The sequence below is a fragment of the Lytechinus variegatus genome, chromosome 3 (genome assembly GCF_018143015.1).
Source record: "Lytechinus variegatus isolate NC3 chromosome 3, Lvar_3.0, whole genome shotgun sequence".
NCBI classification, from domain to species: Eukaryota; Metazoa; Echinodermata; class Echinoidea; order Temnopleuroida; family Toxopneustidae; genus Lytechinus; species Lytechinus variegatus.
In genome coordinates, this window is record NC_054742.1 from 17,243,988 (window position 1) to 17,261,596 (window position 17,609).

Here is a 17,609-nt window from a genome sequence, read left to right on the forward strand (position 1 = left end):
CTGAGTACATAAGCACAAAGCCTTTTCTACATCAGTGCACTTCCATTTTAGTGGTGTTTACATTGAATTTGAAGGACTAAAGTACAAGTTAATATCTATTCTGTACAGAAAACATGGTACGTGGTCAATGTACATGCAATCTGGGGGGCGTTTCATCAATATTTTCGTCCGACAAGTTGTCAGATCTGACAACTTTCCTGGATTCTGATTGGTTGAGAAGCACTGTTACTACAGTAACTGTCGGATAAAACAGGACTTGTCGGATAAAACGTCCGACAAGTCCTTTCATGAAACGCTCCCCAGGAAATACAAAAGCAGATACATACTTGTATGTACATGTATGTATGAATACTTGTACATAAATGTAATTGTATAGTGTACATTGTACATGTATACACAAATTGTCAAAGGAAACTTATCATAAGAGATAGTTAGACAAATGGAACATGTATGTTTTCATTCAATTTATTTGTATTGTACCATAGAGCTACATGACATGTATGTTTACTTGATATCAATTCTACAATCAAGACAGACCCACTTTGAAATGCAGATTTTTCTCTTTATTCACATATTAATGGACACGTGTACATGTAATACCAAAGCAACACATCTCACAAATAGTATTTTAAGGCAAATAAACATAATAGATTAGATATTTCCTTTACATCCATCATATTTACACAGGTAAAGCACAAAAATATAGCCTTGCCTTACAAAAGCTCTATTTAGCTACTGTAATTCCTTTTTCAATATTTTCCCCAAAATGGTTAATCTGTCAATGGATAAACTTTAAACTTCTTTATCATACAGTAGTTCACAACATCTAGTCCCTGAAAAGAATTCTTAGCACACAACATGATGGTACTAGAAAATCCATAATGTTCGCATCCTACGAGGAATATGTTCAACACCCGGGTTGGGAGTGACCAATTCGGATTTATGTCATATTGCAAAGGCCTTCCAAAGGACAATAAACTGCTTCACCGGGGTTTGATCCTGGACCTTATGGTTGATAGTCCAGGGATACTTCCATAGCAAATGTGGCATAAAAAAAATCCTTTTTACATAATGTACTTCCAGAAAGTTTGTAAGACAAGGCTTGAAAAGTTAATAAAAATCAGAGACGTACCATCTTCAGAGAAAAGTTTATTCATGATATAAAATATACATGTACGTACACCAGTTATATATTTATTTGCCTTTTTAGCTTAGACATTCCATCATCCTGTAATAGGTCAGGTGATAGGGATTTACCACAATGTATAGCCTCCATCTGATCCTCCAGTAACCCAGTTAGATGGTCTCTGTCCCATGACAACATTTTGCCCTGTGCCAGCAGCCAGCTGGGCTGCATTGGGGGCACAACCTGGTGGAGGTGGCTACAAAAAGAACAAAAACAGAATCAAGATGTTTAAATAATGTAATTAATCAAGTACCTGATTGCTCGAAATGGAGTAGAAGGACTTTGCTATATTATTACTACCATCATCATCATATTCATCAACATCTACATTAATCATTATCTTATTAATGTGTGTAAAGAAAAAAAGGGGACAAGTTTGATCACTTTGGGATGTACAAATAGCTTTGAAAATATGAATGAATGTGGTTTAAGTTCTAATAATGTCCTATCAGCTTTAAATTATTTAGGATACATGTTGACGAGTCACTTTTCATGCAGACTTATCACCCTTTCCACACCCTATATTACTATCCCTATACTTCACTCTGATATCATCCTACATGTACCTCAACTACGGTATTTTAGCCTAGGGCAACGGGGCAAAATTCCAGCTTGATAGGATTTTATTACTCCAGAAACTTGCAATTAGAAATATTAACAATGTTGGTTACCTATCTCAGACATATCCATTATTTGTAAAAATAAACTCCTTCTTAGGAATCTTTATGTATCAGTTAAATGCCAATGATATAGGCCTACCTTCTGTTATTGCCTCCCTTTTTAAAAAAAATAACAGTGTCCATGGATATCCTACTCGGCAAAGTAATCTTTTTCATCTTCCTCGTGTAAGAACTTTGTTTGCCAAAAGGAATATCACTTTTACAGGTCCAAAATATTGGAATGCCCTCCATAATGAACTATTACATTCACCCTCAATATATGTCTTTTGACAAAAGCTGAAAACCATCTTCTCAAGGACTATACTTAGTACAAACACAGAACTTTGTGTATCTTTGTATCAGTTATGGCCTCATTCCATTCGCTCTCCTGGTTTATACTGAATTAATTTCTTTGTTTTATTTTCTCATCGCTCCTTTATCATCATTGCGAGTGGGTTGTCATTTCGTTGGAAGTCATGCCCCGGCACAGGGATCTTTAATCATTTTGATCGGACGGGAATTTACCATGTGGTGGTACCTCCTCTTACTTTTTGCCCCCCCCCCTTGCCGTCCCTTCTGCTCATTGCTCCCTGATGCCATAGATTATTATAACTATTTTTTTGCCACTCTTAGCAATAATTATTTCCATGCTCCTATGGGCTCTAATTCAATTTGTTGCTTTTACACTTATTATTTATGTATTTGTATCCCCTGTTTTTGTTTACTTTTTTGTTTGCTCTTTTATTTATTTTTCTTGTCGTATTGATATTTTTGGGGGACTCTCACAGTCTCACTGCATATTCTTTAAAGCCTTTAGCCAACAAGCTCTGCTTTGACTTTTGGCTGCTCATATACACATCTCTCATTTTCTTTCTTTCTTTGTCATTATTTTAGAACCAATTACAAGAATACATAATACTTATAGTACTTTTTTTCTATTGTTATATTAGGTATGTTATTTTCTATAGGGTGTAAAGTTTATCTGATTCAAAGATTTATTGGGAAGTTTATTTTTTTCAGTTTTCCACATATTTTAACCTATAACTTTTTATGACATTGCCCTATGCCTTTTCTGATTGCATTTTTGAATTTCTCAGACAATTTCCTTTCAGAATACATATACTTTTATGGGTATAGGATTTCAAACACAAGTAAAAAAATGCAATTGCATGAAACGATGCGATTTTGGAGGAAAATTTGAGTTGTAACTGAAATGGGCCGAACTCAAAACGCATGGCCGTATACCGGGTATTGTAAAGACCAGGGGACTAGAATAGTACATCAGGGATAATGGAGCGTTGTGGCCCAGTGGATTAGTCTTCGGACTTTGAAACAGAGGGTCGTGGGTTCGAATCCCAGCCATGGCGTAATTTCCTTCAGCAAGAAACTGATCCACAATGTGCTGCACTCAACCCAGGTGAGGTAAATGGGTACCGGTAGGAAGTAATTCCTTAAGAAGCTGTGTGCGCTATGAACGCCTAGCTTAGCAGGGTAATATAGGAGCACCTTGAGCACCTAACAAGGTGGATATGTGCGCAATATAAATATCCTATATTATTATTATAAAGTTTGGAAATCTGTTTTTTTTTTTGCACATTTGACTATTGTTACTGTCAAATACCAATGATTATGAAGACTTTGTTACTCTTAAGTTTGGATGTGACGAAAGAATATTTTAATAGGGATACATGAATAATCATCAAATCACAAATGTCTATCTCAAATGACCTTTTATTGCTCATGCGCAATTTACAACCATGAACAGGCTCATAGAAGCAAATATTCACACCAGGACCAGGTATTGCAATCCAGACGTATTATAGGTAAAAGAAAGTAGCAAACAATTGTTTGATAAGAAAGTCTTTAAAATCAAGGTTAATTGCCACCATATTGTTACAGATCTAGATCTGGTACATTGAAATAAACTTATCTTTGTGAATCATGAAATCTTAGCTGAAACCGCTAGTTCTGATGATCAATAACACAAAAAGGCATAAAATGTACGACAGTATATTAATATTGCTTGGATAAATACCCAACATTTTATGGGATTCCATGCTAATTTTCTATTTTCTCAGCAATTACACAGTTTTTCACAGAGACATTTGGCACACGTATACAAACACATGGGTGGCCATTTTATTGGATTCTGTTAGAACTCATTTTGAGATCGTTATTGTGGAATTTATTTTTGAATGTTTTCAAAGTTGAATTTCTCTGGTACATGTACAAAGATTATTACCTGATTATAGCGAACCCAACAACAGTTTTAACACAATAAACTACCCCCCCAAAAAAAAAACAGTGAAAAAATTGCCTCCTAATTAAGGGTGAGTGAAACTGACTGGTCCATAGGCCTACATGTAGGTGCAATTTCTAGCAGACCGGTGGAAAGATGAAATACATGAAAAGTACATAAGAAATTCATTTTGACAACGACTTAATAATTTCCTTAATTAAGGTTTCATAAGATATATAATCAACCAAGTGGGCCGAGGGGAGGGATAGGCACTTCCACTGACAAGTTTCTGTTTGTTCTGTTTGTGGTAACTCCCGTAGGAACTCGGCAGGACAGCATTTTGCTGGTAAACGCCAAGCTGGTATAAAACCTATTACCTATGAAAAATTTTACGTCTAGGTTAATCAGTCATAGTGGCTGACGTTATAGACGACAGATATCACTCTCGGGCCTTTTTATCAAAGTGGAGACAATGGCAGAGTTGGGATTCGAACTCACAACCTTACGATTATGAGTCCTATGCTCTAACCACTGGACCACACGACCCGTAAGTGGATACCATGTGTGGACATGGGGTTTAGAAAAGCACCCTATACAAGTATTTTCCATGTTCTGAAAATGCACCCCTTAAAGGTCAAGTCCACCTCTGAAAAATGTTGATTTGTCAGAGAAAAATCAGACAAGCACAATGCTGAAAATTTCATCAAAATCGGATGTTAAATAAGAAAGTTATGACATTTCAAAGTTTCGCTTATTTTTAACAAAATAGTTATATGAACGAGCCAGTTAAATCCAAATGAGAGAGTTGATGACGTCACTCACTCACTATTTCTTTTGTTTTTTATTGTTTGAATTATACAATATTTCAATTTTTACGAATTTGACGATTAGGACCTCCTTGCCTGAAGCATAAAATGTTAAAATAATGGAATTCCATGTGTTCAGGGAGGAATGAAACTTCATTTCACATGACAATGATGAGAAAATAATATTTCATATTTCATATAATAAATTACAAAAGAAATAGTGAGTGATGTCATCAACTCTCTCATTTGGATGTAACTGGCTCGTTCATAACTATTTTTTTGAAAATAAGCGAAAGTTTAAAATGCCATAACTTTTTTATTTTACATCCGATTTTGATGAAATTTTCAGTATTATGCTTGTTTAATTTTTCTCTTTTTATTTAAATCAAGTTTTTGTTGGGGTGGACTTGTCCTTTAACAAGTATTGGTAACAAAACGGTATCCTTGACAAGTATTACCTAACTTGGCCCCCTAATGTATAATGATATCTTAACTCTAAACGGACAGGCCTATTTGAGAAGTATTTGAGGACGGGGGGGGGGGGGGGGGGGGGGGGGAGCATGGAGCATGATGGCCCCTGGCCCCTTCTGATCTCAGCCACAATTCACGCTATCACAGTGAAATTAGGCATGCACATTCTTTACCATCTTCAAAAAAAAAATTATGAAAATAATCATTTTCATTTATACATGTAAATATGCACATTTATTCATGAAAAACATAATTTGAATATTTAAAAGGGAATGAAACCTTTGAAACAAATAGGCTTGTGTAGAAACAGAAAAATCAAAGAATAAGAATAAAGAAAGTTTGAGAAAAATCGGACAAATAATGAGAAAGTTATGAGCATTTGAATATTGCAATCACTAATGCTATGGAGATCCTCCTATTGGCAATGCGATGTGTGGATGTCACTGATGAACAACTTTCCCTTTGGTGGACTATAAAATACCCTCAAAATGTCTCTTTTTGCTTTTTCTTATGATGATACAAACTCTTTATCCATGATATATTCTTTAAAAATATGTATTACATTCCCTCATGTAGAAAGAACACATGATCTATGGATAGATGTGATAAAAGAGGCAATTCAAGTGAAATATATACTAAAGTAATAGGGAGAATTGTTCACAAGTGACATCACACATCTTTGTCGCATTGCCAATTTGCTATCTCCATAGCATTAGTGATTGCAATATAAATGCTCATAACTTTCTCATTATTTATCCGATTTTTTCAAACTTTCGTTGATCTGTTTCTTTGATTTTTCTGTTTTCACACAAGCTATCTTGTTCCAATGGTTTCATTCTCCTTTAATACCCAATTTCACTTCAAATTTTCTCCCTTTTTCCAGATGTCATCTTTGCAATCTAATTTAAGGTTTCCATGTGTATTTCTTTGATTTTAGAATTTATGTATTTCTTTGTTTTTCATAGTTTTTTCAATGGAAATTATTACAGACTATTTAACAACTAAATTAAACCCTATATTAATTAAGCAGACCAATTAGAACGAAAAATAATCACCTTTTCATGAATCTAATCTCCTATAGACTTTGTACACAAAGTATAAAAATGAGCCATTTTTAGCATGACGTTGTCTCATAAAAAGTCATGTAGCGCCACAATGCTACACCAGCATGTCGCAAATTTGGCCTCAAAAAATGCACGAGACTTCAAAGAAAAAAGTCATGAAATTTTGAGGCACTATCCTTTTGTGCTTCGGAAAGATTGCACAAAGTGTTGAGGAAGGCAATCATGGCTCCCCCAGTCCTTTAAGAGCTAATTGTTATGTCACGGATGTGACCACAGACGTCGGCTTTACCACTTTCATCGGGTTTAGTACCACCCACTACCCCTACACACCTCGCTCAAATCGGACCCTTAACATGTAGTCTTGGGGCAAAAGCACATTATCCTTTATATACAGTTTAGTCTTTTCATACCCTCTGAATTGGTCCGTAAACACATAGTTTTTCTAGCGAAATATATACCCCCTTTTCACTATTTTGGTGTTTTTTACACCCTCATTACGTTTCGTACGTACATGTAACATACCCTATCTTAAAAAAGAGATGCTTTTTACATATATTTTTTGTCATGCATGGTATCCACTCGTCAAATGGTGATTAAGAATCATAACATGGGACTACAGAAATAATATATACACTGTAGAAGCAAATAGCATCAACAAACAAGAAATAAGAAAACAAGACAAATCAAAGCAACTCACTGGAATTGAAGGAGGATTTCTTGAGTTGAATCTTGCACCAGCATCATATCCACCACTGACAACTACTGTCTGTGGTTGGGCGGGAGGTTGGTACACAGGGGCTTGTGGGTAACCAGCCTGTAATGAATAAATATGAATACATCAATATTTCATGAGTCTGTGTGATAGGCTATTCTAATAATCCAATATCTGGAATCATCATCAATAAAATTCTTGTTGGAAGTCCTTTCTATCTAAAGGTTTTTTTTTACTGGAATCAGCTGCTTTCATGAAGAAAAAGTAAATCTGCAATCTAATCATTATCATGATGAAAATGTAAGTGGTTTTATTAAAAAAAAAATTTAAGTGTTTAGATCCATCATGTAAGTAGAACTCGCCCTTTTCCTTCTTCATCATCATAATTACGATCTTAATGAGTTAGATACATAAATTCTGATTTCATTTTGTATTTCTGATATAATGTTTCAGCAGTTGTCACTGCCTTTCCCACTCATACATTTGCCCGTCTATGTATCCTACATTTACAATTACGACCAATCTTTCATCACTTGAAATTTTTGGTAAAATTATCTTAAACATTACAACATGTAATGAATAAAAAACAGGCCTGCATACTTTCTTCAGATTTACAAGCACATGCACTTGTTCAAAAAATTAACTTGAAAAATGCAGGCCTAATTCTGGGAAAATGTGAGTTGGCATGAAATGCATGTTACTTTACATGCCATTAATCAAAGAAAACGGTATTAGCAGTTGAACACATCCAGACATAAAGAATAAATTATAATACACTTCCTCATATACCACAAACCATGAAAATCTGAATTTCCATAATCTGGCACAAAAAATATGGCAAATGACATTTAAAAAACTGATTATGCATGGATGCATGCATCTACTCAAAATTTTTACAAAAAAAAAAAAAATGATTGAAATCATGTACAGAAATCAAAGAATTTTTTTGTGAATATTCTCATTTTGTGGCTCACATTATATATTTTGTATTTTTTTTGTCATTTCATTTCACAAACATACTTTGGAAATATACTACAAATTTCAGTCATAGTGTGCTATAATAAAAATTGGTGCATTCTTATTAAAGTTTAATCAGTTATCACAACTTACTTGAGATGCTGGGGGAGGTGCGGCTGTGGCAGAATATGGGGGTGGGGCTCCAGCGTATCCAGCCCCTGGAGGTGGGGCAGAGTATGCCTGAGGCTGTTGAGATGGAACTACCTGTGGGTTGTATGCTGGTTGGCCAGGATAAGCACCCGATGTAGGATAAGCTGCTTGCTGTGTGGGGTATGCAGCCTGCTGGGTAGGGTAAGGCTTCTTGCCATCTTTTTCTGAAATACAAGCAACAACAAATAATCAGTATCCATTTTTTTTATTACCACTCATATTCTTCCATGAAATTTATTATTTATTAATACTAGCCTAGATGTCAAGTGCTAACAAATTTGCACTTGATACTGAAAATAATAATAACTAGAATTTTAATTTGTTATGAGGACAAAAAAGGTGATCTGTCTGTGATTCTCATGTTCATGATCACGATCTTAGTTTTGATCATGATCACCATGTTTAATGCAGATCAATATGATCATCATGATGATAAACAGATTAATGAAAGAACATGTTGAATACTGTTAAAAGACTGGGAATGAGGTTGTGTAAAAGGTCTTTTGCAATTCGTTTTCGCCATTTTGGATTTGGCAGTGAATTAATACGTGCAGGTGTGGAGAACTGGGAACTGGATTCAAATTACCGATTTTAAGACGTTTACAAGAAAGGGCAAGGAGTGAGTCTGTGTCCAATAGTAAGTTTAGTCACTGTAGAGTACACTTAATGTCTTTTTTCAAGTTCATGTGTTGCCTTTCTTACCAAAAAGTGACAGTTTGTCACTGATTTTGAGAGCGAGTGCGAGCATTTACCAACCAAGGCAAGGGAAGGTGTGTAGCAGAGGGTAGCATAGACAGCTGGCAGCCGTCTGTTTCGAGGAGTTTTTTAACATTTTTTTTTCTCCTCATACACAGACGGCTCGCTATCATGCAGCCACCATTAGGGGACTTGCAATGCAAAATCCCCTCGTCGGGGCTCTTCAAGTTTTGTCTTTAATGAATAAAAATTTTGAAAATTAATGCGACCAAAATGCAAATTAATATTCCCTCTTGGCATTAATTGCAAAAAAATGGAGAAAAATCAAGTTAAAAGGAACAAAAACAGTGACTTACAATGACCATGACTTACCTCGGCTGTCGCGCAAATTCACTTCCCCGTTTTATCCGATCTTACATAAACATATGGCCGTTGAGTCCCCTGTAAAGATCGCGCTAGAACTTTGGTCTCTGTATTTGGTGAGTGAAGCGAAGCCAACGGAGTTCAGCTGAACAACCAAATTAACAGAGACCGAAGCTTTTTGGTCTAAGGGTAGCGTAGTAGTGAAATTTTGAGGCAAGTTTTGAACAATGTCTGTGATAATAATGCTAACAGAATATATTAAGGTAAGCTTATGCTTTTTAGTAGAAATGCTGTTTCACTTTTTGTTGTCTTACCTATGCCCTCCCTAGACAGACATGGCACGCGATTACGCCCATATGCAACATGTATACACGTAGCACAGAAACGTGAATTTCACCGATTCCCTTGCGTGGATACGACATTGCACGTGCTTATCGGTTACAGTTTATACCGGTACTACAGTCACAGACTTTGGCTCTTTAAATTTATTTTTTAACACATATCGAAATGGAATTGAACGCCCATTTACTTACCCTTCTTCTTTCCAAAAGGCATTATCGAACTATAATATCTATATACACGTAATAGAATGGAAAGTTGCAAAAGCTCGGTAGAAACTTTACGACGTCAACTGAAGAAACCACTCTGCGCTAGTCACTGTTTACATAAAAATGGTATGGTAAAGTAGTCTTGAAATATACCTGGATTAGTTGAAAAACTAATTAATCATATCTTTAAAACTATTTTAATCTAGTTGTTTTTTCACGAAATTATAGTTTCTTTTTTTATTCATGTGATTCTCTTGGATTCTATTATCGACTTTTATTAATTTATCCGTCGTATGTAAATAACATTTTTTAAAAGCGCTTAAAAATGAGACTAAGCTCCTCCCAATGACCACATAGTCTAAATTTGGGACGGGGTTCCTCGAGCCAGTGACGTCATATCCACATGAAATGAAAACTATTCATCATTAAAGAGAAATTAAGAAATACTGGCAGCAGGTGGTTTAGTCACAAACTTACAAAAGGACTGAAAGAACAAAATACTACAAGGGGAAGGAATAATGACTTAAGTCTATAAAAGGAAAAGTAAGGCCATAGGGCATGGGTGCATGGATCGAGGGGGGGGGGTATCCCCCTATATATTTAAGTTGGGAGAATGGCATGCACGTTTTCTGAATCATCATCCCCAAATAATTCAAGGTAATAATGATAATAACAATTATCATGAAAAAATAATAGTAATGATAAAAATAATAATGATAATAATAATAATAATACTAATAATAACAATAATAATAATAATAATAAAAGAAATAATGATATCATTAATGATAATATCATTATTATTATATTATTATTGTTATGATGATTATCATCATCATAATTATTATCATTATTATTATCATTATCATTATATAAGCAGTAATTATAATGATTATCATAATGATGGTAATGATGGACGGTGTATTTATGCATGATGACCATTGATATTTAATTGTTTATCTCATAATTTTCTTATATTTATTGCTATTGAATGAAAGCATTCCTTTTGGAAACTGTTCTAAACAGATGGATGGAAAAAATCCACGATAAAATAGAATAACATGTTCATGTTTACGCTTTTATACATGAATTTACCCCTTCCCCCATCGCAACTAAGCGCGTTGGTGTGCCCCATTTATTTTACCACTCTATACTGAATATCACTTATTATGTAAGTTTCCTTTATCAGCAGCTAGGCGCATGATATACAGTAGAGTAAATGGCGAACACAAGAAATGAGAAGTGAAATTCAAAAGTGTGTATAAAAGGTTACAATAATCAGGGATGGATCCAGCTTCCGCCAATACGGGGGGGGGGGGCGATATGTTTTTTTTTCACCCGTATTTTCCCCGATCGGCCGCTCGAGGTTGATTTTTGTTTCTTTCTTTTAAGGGGCAGTTGGTTCGAATATTCCGAAGATTCGTTATTCCGAAGAACCGTCATTCCGTAGTTTCGTTAATCCTAAAACCAAATAAGGTTCGTTATTCCGAAAACGCAATGAGATTTGTAATTCCGAAGGTTTGTTAGTCCGTTGTGGGTGAAGTATAAGGAGAATAATTTGGATTTGAATCATAATCAGTCTAGATGTTTGGAGTTGCACTGCAATTTGCTCTTGTTTCGCTCTTGTTTTCAACCTTTTCTTGGTTGTTATTTATATTCTGATGCTGACTATCTCAGAGGAATAACATCCTAGTACTCTGGAACAATGCTGCATCATTAGATTATCAGTCAGTTTGGAGTAATTTGGATCAGACATGGGACTCCTCATTGTGAGTAACTGCCGGTTCATGTCTGTGGTCAGTCACATACATATAATTCTGTGATGAACTCTACATGTACAATTTAGATCCACTAGGCCTAGATCTACATGTACCACATTGAACCAGCTCATCTTCAACGTTCAAAGCCCCTCAACACTTCAATTCTAACTGGAATAATAGTCTCGATCGTGAAACAATGGCTAGTCAAAGACAGATAGCAGTGGTTGCTAGTCATGCAAGACTTGCTCAAGAATCAAGAGTTCATCAGCTTACTGGAGTCAACTGTTGGTAATGCCATTGAGAAAAAAATGGGGAACTATTGAAAAGCGTAGAAAGTATTCAAGGTGAATTGTTTGAGTTGAAAAGTGATGCAGAAAGGAATTAAGGACAAAGAAATTGAAAGGTGTAAAGAAAAGCTAACCCAACAAGAGAAGAATATCATTAGATTGGAGCATTCAGTGAACAACATGCAGGGGCCGTGGAACCGGAGGGGGGGGGGGCTCCAACCCCCGACTTTTTTCTAAAATCGTGTACAAAAACGTAAAATTGACCATATGATTGTGATCTTTAGCAGGGTCAGCCCCCCCCACTTCGAAAACCGTTCCGCGGCCCCTGCTGGATACCATGAAAGATATCGACCGCTCCCACCGAACTGGACGAACTCCGGTTTCAGCACAACCCTGGTCATCGTCAACATCAGGAACTGGTGAACCGAAGCCGCGACCAATCATCGTTTAATTGACCAGCTACAGGAAGAACAGAGAAATCTTTCGAAATCGGAAAAAGCTGAAAGGAACAAAGATTGTGATTGCCGAAGACCATACGATGAAGAATCAAAAAATTCTCTCGCAGACAAGATCTTCGAAAAGCGTAAAAACCACTTGGTCGTCTGATGCAGTGGCGTACCGTGGGTCACGGCATGGGGGGGGCACCAGCAAAAATTTTGAGTCACTTAGTGAGCGTGCGAAGCGCGCCCAGTTGCCAGGTATACTGACCTATAGAGACATTTAGGACAGTGCCATTAAACGGATATGTATCTCACTTGTCAAACAATGCGAGCGCGAAGCGCGAGCTTAAAATTTTTGATATTCAGACCTAAAAAGGGACATTATAATCAATCTTTTGTAATCATGATACGTAACTGTCTCGCTAAATAATGCGAGCGCGAAGCGCGAGCTGAAATTTTTGTAAATATTGACCCCTAAACAGGAAGATTTTAAGGACTATATTTTAATTATACTTGCTATAGCGCTTAACACTTACTTTGCCAGAAGTCTGTAAGCGCTCTATATATGCAGCATAATTACTTTAGGAATCCAATAAGAGTATAAACATCTCACCAAAGTCATCCAATTCGATTGCCAATAAGCACTTGCTGATTTTGTTAGAACTATATCTAAATATGCACATAAAGCACTTGTAATCGTGATTAACATGCCCATCTCACTAATCAAATCTTGCGAGCGCGAAGCGCGAGCTGAAAATTTAGGAGATTCAGACCTGAAGAGGGGCATTTTAAGTCTTGTTTGTAGGAATTCACGAAGACCATACGTAGTTCACTAACCAAATGATGCATGCGCGAAGCTCGAGCTGAAAATTTAGGAAATTCAGACCTGAAGAGGAGCATTTTAAGGCTTGTTTGTAGGAATTCACGAAGACCATACGTAGTTCACTAACCAAATGATGCGAGCGCGAAGCGCGAGCTGAAAATTTTTGATATTAAGATCAGAAAACCGAAATTTTAAGGACTGATTCTAGGAATTCTTGGAGAGCAGACATATTTCACCAATCCACTACTGCGAACGTAATCACGGACAGGAAATGTTTTATATTAAGACCTTAAAATAGGGCAGTCACTTTAAGCAGTCATGAAAAAGAAGCATACTATTGTACATAAAACAATAATAACTCGAAGTGCGAGGACATATATTTGGCAGTTTGGTGTATATTGACTTGAAAATGGGAGGTTTTAGTATAACAGGATTATATATTTCGATCAGACAATGCAAGCACCAGGAACAATGAAGAGATAGGCCCCGAGCAAATCATTTTCATTAAGTTATGAAAAAAATGTTTCTTATGTAATATAACATAACATAATTATGATATAATATAACATTATAATGAACAATAATGTCTTCTTTCCCACTACGTTTCTCTTCCTTTCCCCCTCTTTTTCTTTTCCTTTTTCCCATTTTTTTTGTCAGCCGATTGGGGAGCACGTGCCCCCTGTAGTTATGCCACTGGTCTGATGGACGGAGGAGGACACCTACTACATGAACTGACTTTTTGTCTGAAGAATATAATATTGTAAATGAACTTTTGAAGATAACTCACATTGTAAACAATGTAACTAATGTAAATAATAATTATTGATCCATTACTCTATATATACGTTTCAATGATTGAACTTTAACCTGGTTATTTGTATTTACTTGTATTTGTTTTGAATTGACTTCTTACCTTTTATTTCAATACTCTTTCTACTTTTTCTTTGTCTTCTTGAAACTTGTCGATTTCTCTCTTTATTACTATTCTAAATCTAATGAATATTTGCTATACAACGTGTCGCATACTGTATTTTCCAGGTCTTTCGCTTTAACACCTGCTTGTATTTTCTTTCCCGACGAATTTTTAAAGTGATATGCAGTTAAAACGTTTATATTTTGATGTGCCTTTTTTATGAAGGTGATGAATTTTCGACTTCATTTTCATTATTACATATCAACTGTAGAAGTCTTGTGCAGAATTTTGATAACTTTAGTTTATTTCTCAGGAGTAACTATAACTCATACATTTAAAATAATAGGTTTGTCAGAAACATGGTTGAAAAAATCATCTCCATTAAATCTTTATGACATGAATGGATTTAACTTACTCTATGTTAAATGCGTCATCTTTACATTGAAAGTGGAAAATAAAACAATTGTATTGAATAAAGTGTTGTAAATGTAATAAACTAAATAAGATCAAGTTGGGGATACGACATCATTAGTTCACTCATTGAATATATTTATGAAGACACTGCATATAATCTTTTTCTCAAAAATAATGCAAATCTAAATAAATCTAAATAATGTCATAGCTTCGTTATTCTTTGTCCGATTTTGATGAAATTGCATTTGTTTTGTTTGTCTGATTACTCTTAATCTTTTCAAATTATATTATTTTCAGCCTGAAATACACCCTTGATACAAATGAGCATTTATTGAGCACTCACATCTTTATATCGGTAGTCTATAACGGCAATGCATATTATCTTCTAGAAATTTGCGAGCTATTTTTTTTTCTAGTTTCATCAATCTAACGACTTCATCCTAATTATTGACAATATAGATAAGCCAACACCACCATTGCAGAGAGTGTAATGATAAGCCCATAGGCCAAAATGCGTAAGTAGTTTTAAATTCACAAAGCCGCCTCGACTTCTCTAATGTTTTATTGTTTAGAGTGAGAATTTTTTGGTAAGGCATTTATCCTCATTACCAGGTCCCTCGGAGAGGACCTTAAGCCGTTGGCCCCCTGGTTGTTTGCACACAGGCATTCGTGCTTTCTTAGCAGTCAGGTAAAACACCTCGGTATATACATATACAGTATATTATTCGATCAGTCCGTCTGTTTGTAAATTTACTTAGTGTTATTAATATTATGAAGGCTTCCGATCCATTTCTGAAAGAAATGCATTTCATGCAGGACCATTGTGAGCATGTAATGTTACCCTTATTAAGTGAACTAAAATAAAAATAGGATAAATAGACAAAATACCATACATTTCAGCGATTCCAACTTTATTGTACTAATAAGTCTATGGCTATATCCTACATGCTAATCGTAACAAGATACATCTATTACAGCCTATTAACTGGCAGGAAAAATACTTATAAGAATTCCCATTATAATTACCAAGTAAGCGTACAAAAATAAAACTATGGGATCAATATACCTAGCTATAATTTTTCTTTGTTCCTTCGTTTAATTTGCCGACTATCTTTCATAATCAAACAATCCGATGATAGGCCTATGCGTTGAAGTACAGAATGAAGGAGGATACTATGCTTGACTTAAAATCCCCTCTTTTATCCATAAGATCTTAATAGACCTATATAGCTACACCACATAAGTATCCATCCTATCTCATAAATATATATATATCTTTAAAGAAATATAATCATGAATACGACAATTTTGATCAAAACATAATAATTGTGGGTCCGACAATATCATTCATCGTCGAACATGATGGTGAAGGGCAGTTATATAGCATAGACAAAATTAATTTTACCGTTTGACATGGTTGCAACGTATCCTCTACTTCAGTCTGACGAAGAAAATTCTTGCTTATTCAAGCACGACTATATGAGCTATAGGCGGAGTAAGGTTTGCTGAAAATATTTCTGTAAATGAGTAACGAAAAAATGATGATATTAGTATATTCCAGTGTTTGCTGTAATGGCGCACTCCTGTTACAGCAAGGTACAGAGTCCAATGCATATACAAGGCTTTGAAGGGGGGAGGGGTGACTCTCAATACATTATGCACTATTGATTTGAGGGTAGGAAAACAGTGTTACATAACTGTATTTACAGAATCCACACGGTGTGTTATGCAAGAGGCTTGTATGCAAATAACCTTCATGTTTAAATGATACCGTATTGGGGCCATCTCCCTTAATTCATTGGGCCTGAATTATCATAGTGAGCTAAAAACCGCGCTTTAAATCATAGCAACATCTTCAAAACAGGGCAAAACACATTTTGTTTCTCAAAATCATAATTTAAAGGGATATTAGTCTACTCCAGTAAAAGTTGGTTTGTCAAATTTAAAAAAAACCATAATACCCCTAAACATCAAAATCTAATGTAAAAATTAGGATGTTATAAGACGAGGTTTTTTAGTTAAACGAAATATACACTCAGCATATTGTGCATTTATCCTTCTATATTCAAGTCGGGATTCAAGTTTGATTGTTTTCTAACCAAAATAATTGTTTACACACACACGCGCACACCCAAACACAGTACAAAAAAAATTGAACTAGAAAGAAGCACTGATGTGTCAAATTATTCTATGAAATTAGTAAACAATTTTTTAATTTTCTGAGTGACTCTAAATTTCTGATATCATAACACTTTTTTTTTTGTTTTTGGGGGGGTGAACTTAAAAAAACAGTTACTTGCATATCCCGGTCGGCTTGCAAACTGAACGAGAAAACCGATAACGTCGTTCACAATAATTTCCAATACTGTCTCCTCATAATTATGTGAACATATTTTTGTGAATCAGGGGGGGGGGGGCGCTTTGAACGAAGGCTGGGGTTCCCCTTAACACGTACGCCGTCACACACCCTTTCGGTACAATCTGTTTGATTCCCCTCATTATGTTTTTTAAGAAAGAGGGGTAAACTTCCCCTTCAAGTAACAATAATGATAATAATAATGATAATAATATTGATGATGATGATAATAATAATAACAATAATAGGGGGCCTAATAGTTATATGGCACAATTACTACATGTATATACTCAACTGCGAAAAGGTGAAATAGTTATCAAGATAAGTAAACAAAAAGTACAAAAAAGGGTAGATTGTAAGTTTTTAGTTTTGAAGATGGTAACAGATCAAGCGTTTCTTATTGAGGAAAATGCACGATCGCCTATAATATAGTGACATTTGTTTTAATAGGTGGGTGACTGGGGTGACTGCAGGAGTTCATGAGAACTTTGGAGTCTGTAGGACTGAGGGGGGGGGGGTGGGTGGTGGGGTGATTTCAGTCAGGAGTTCACTGAAATAAGTGGGAGCCATGCCATGCAGTATCTTAACTGTAAACAGCAGAAATGAAAGCCAGTAAAGATCATGAAGTAACAACATGGGATAATTACAGACCCGGTTAAGGCGGTTTTCCATTAGGGCGCGGACAAGACCAGGAATGGTTGCGGA

General features: G+C 35.5%; 1 protein-coding gene across 2 annotated transcripts; it reads right to left on the bottom strand.

Moving 5' to 3' along the window:
• Window positions 1-760: 760 nt before the first annotated feature.
• On the bottom strand, window positions 761-16,165 carry LOC121410365 (DAZ-associated protein 2-like). 2 transcript variants are annotated; one of them, XM_041602400.1, is made up of 4 exons: window positions 15,954-16,165; window positions 8,248-8,468; window positions 7,123-7,239; window positions 761-1,382 (listed from the first exon to the last, which is right to left on the bottom strand). In XM_041602400.1, the coding sequence occupies exons 1-4, from the start codon at window positions 15,961-15,963 to the stop codon at window positions 1,254-1,256; spliced, it is 477 nt and encodes a 158-aa protein (XP_041458334.1). In that variant the 5' UTR covers window positions 15,964-16,165; the 3' UTR covers window positions 761-1,253. The 2 variants fall into 2 exon arrangements, with proteins under 2 accessions (XP_041458334.1, XP_041458333.1); XM_041602399.1 differs by lacking the exon at window positions 15,954-16,165 and adding an exon at window positions 9,897-10,060.
• Between the last annotated feature and the right edge of the window lie 1,444 nt (window positions 16,166-17,609).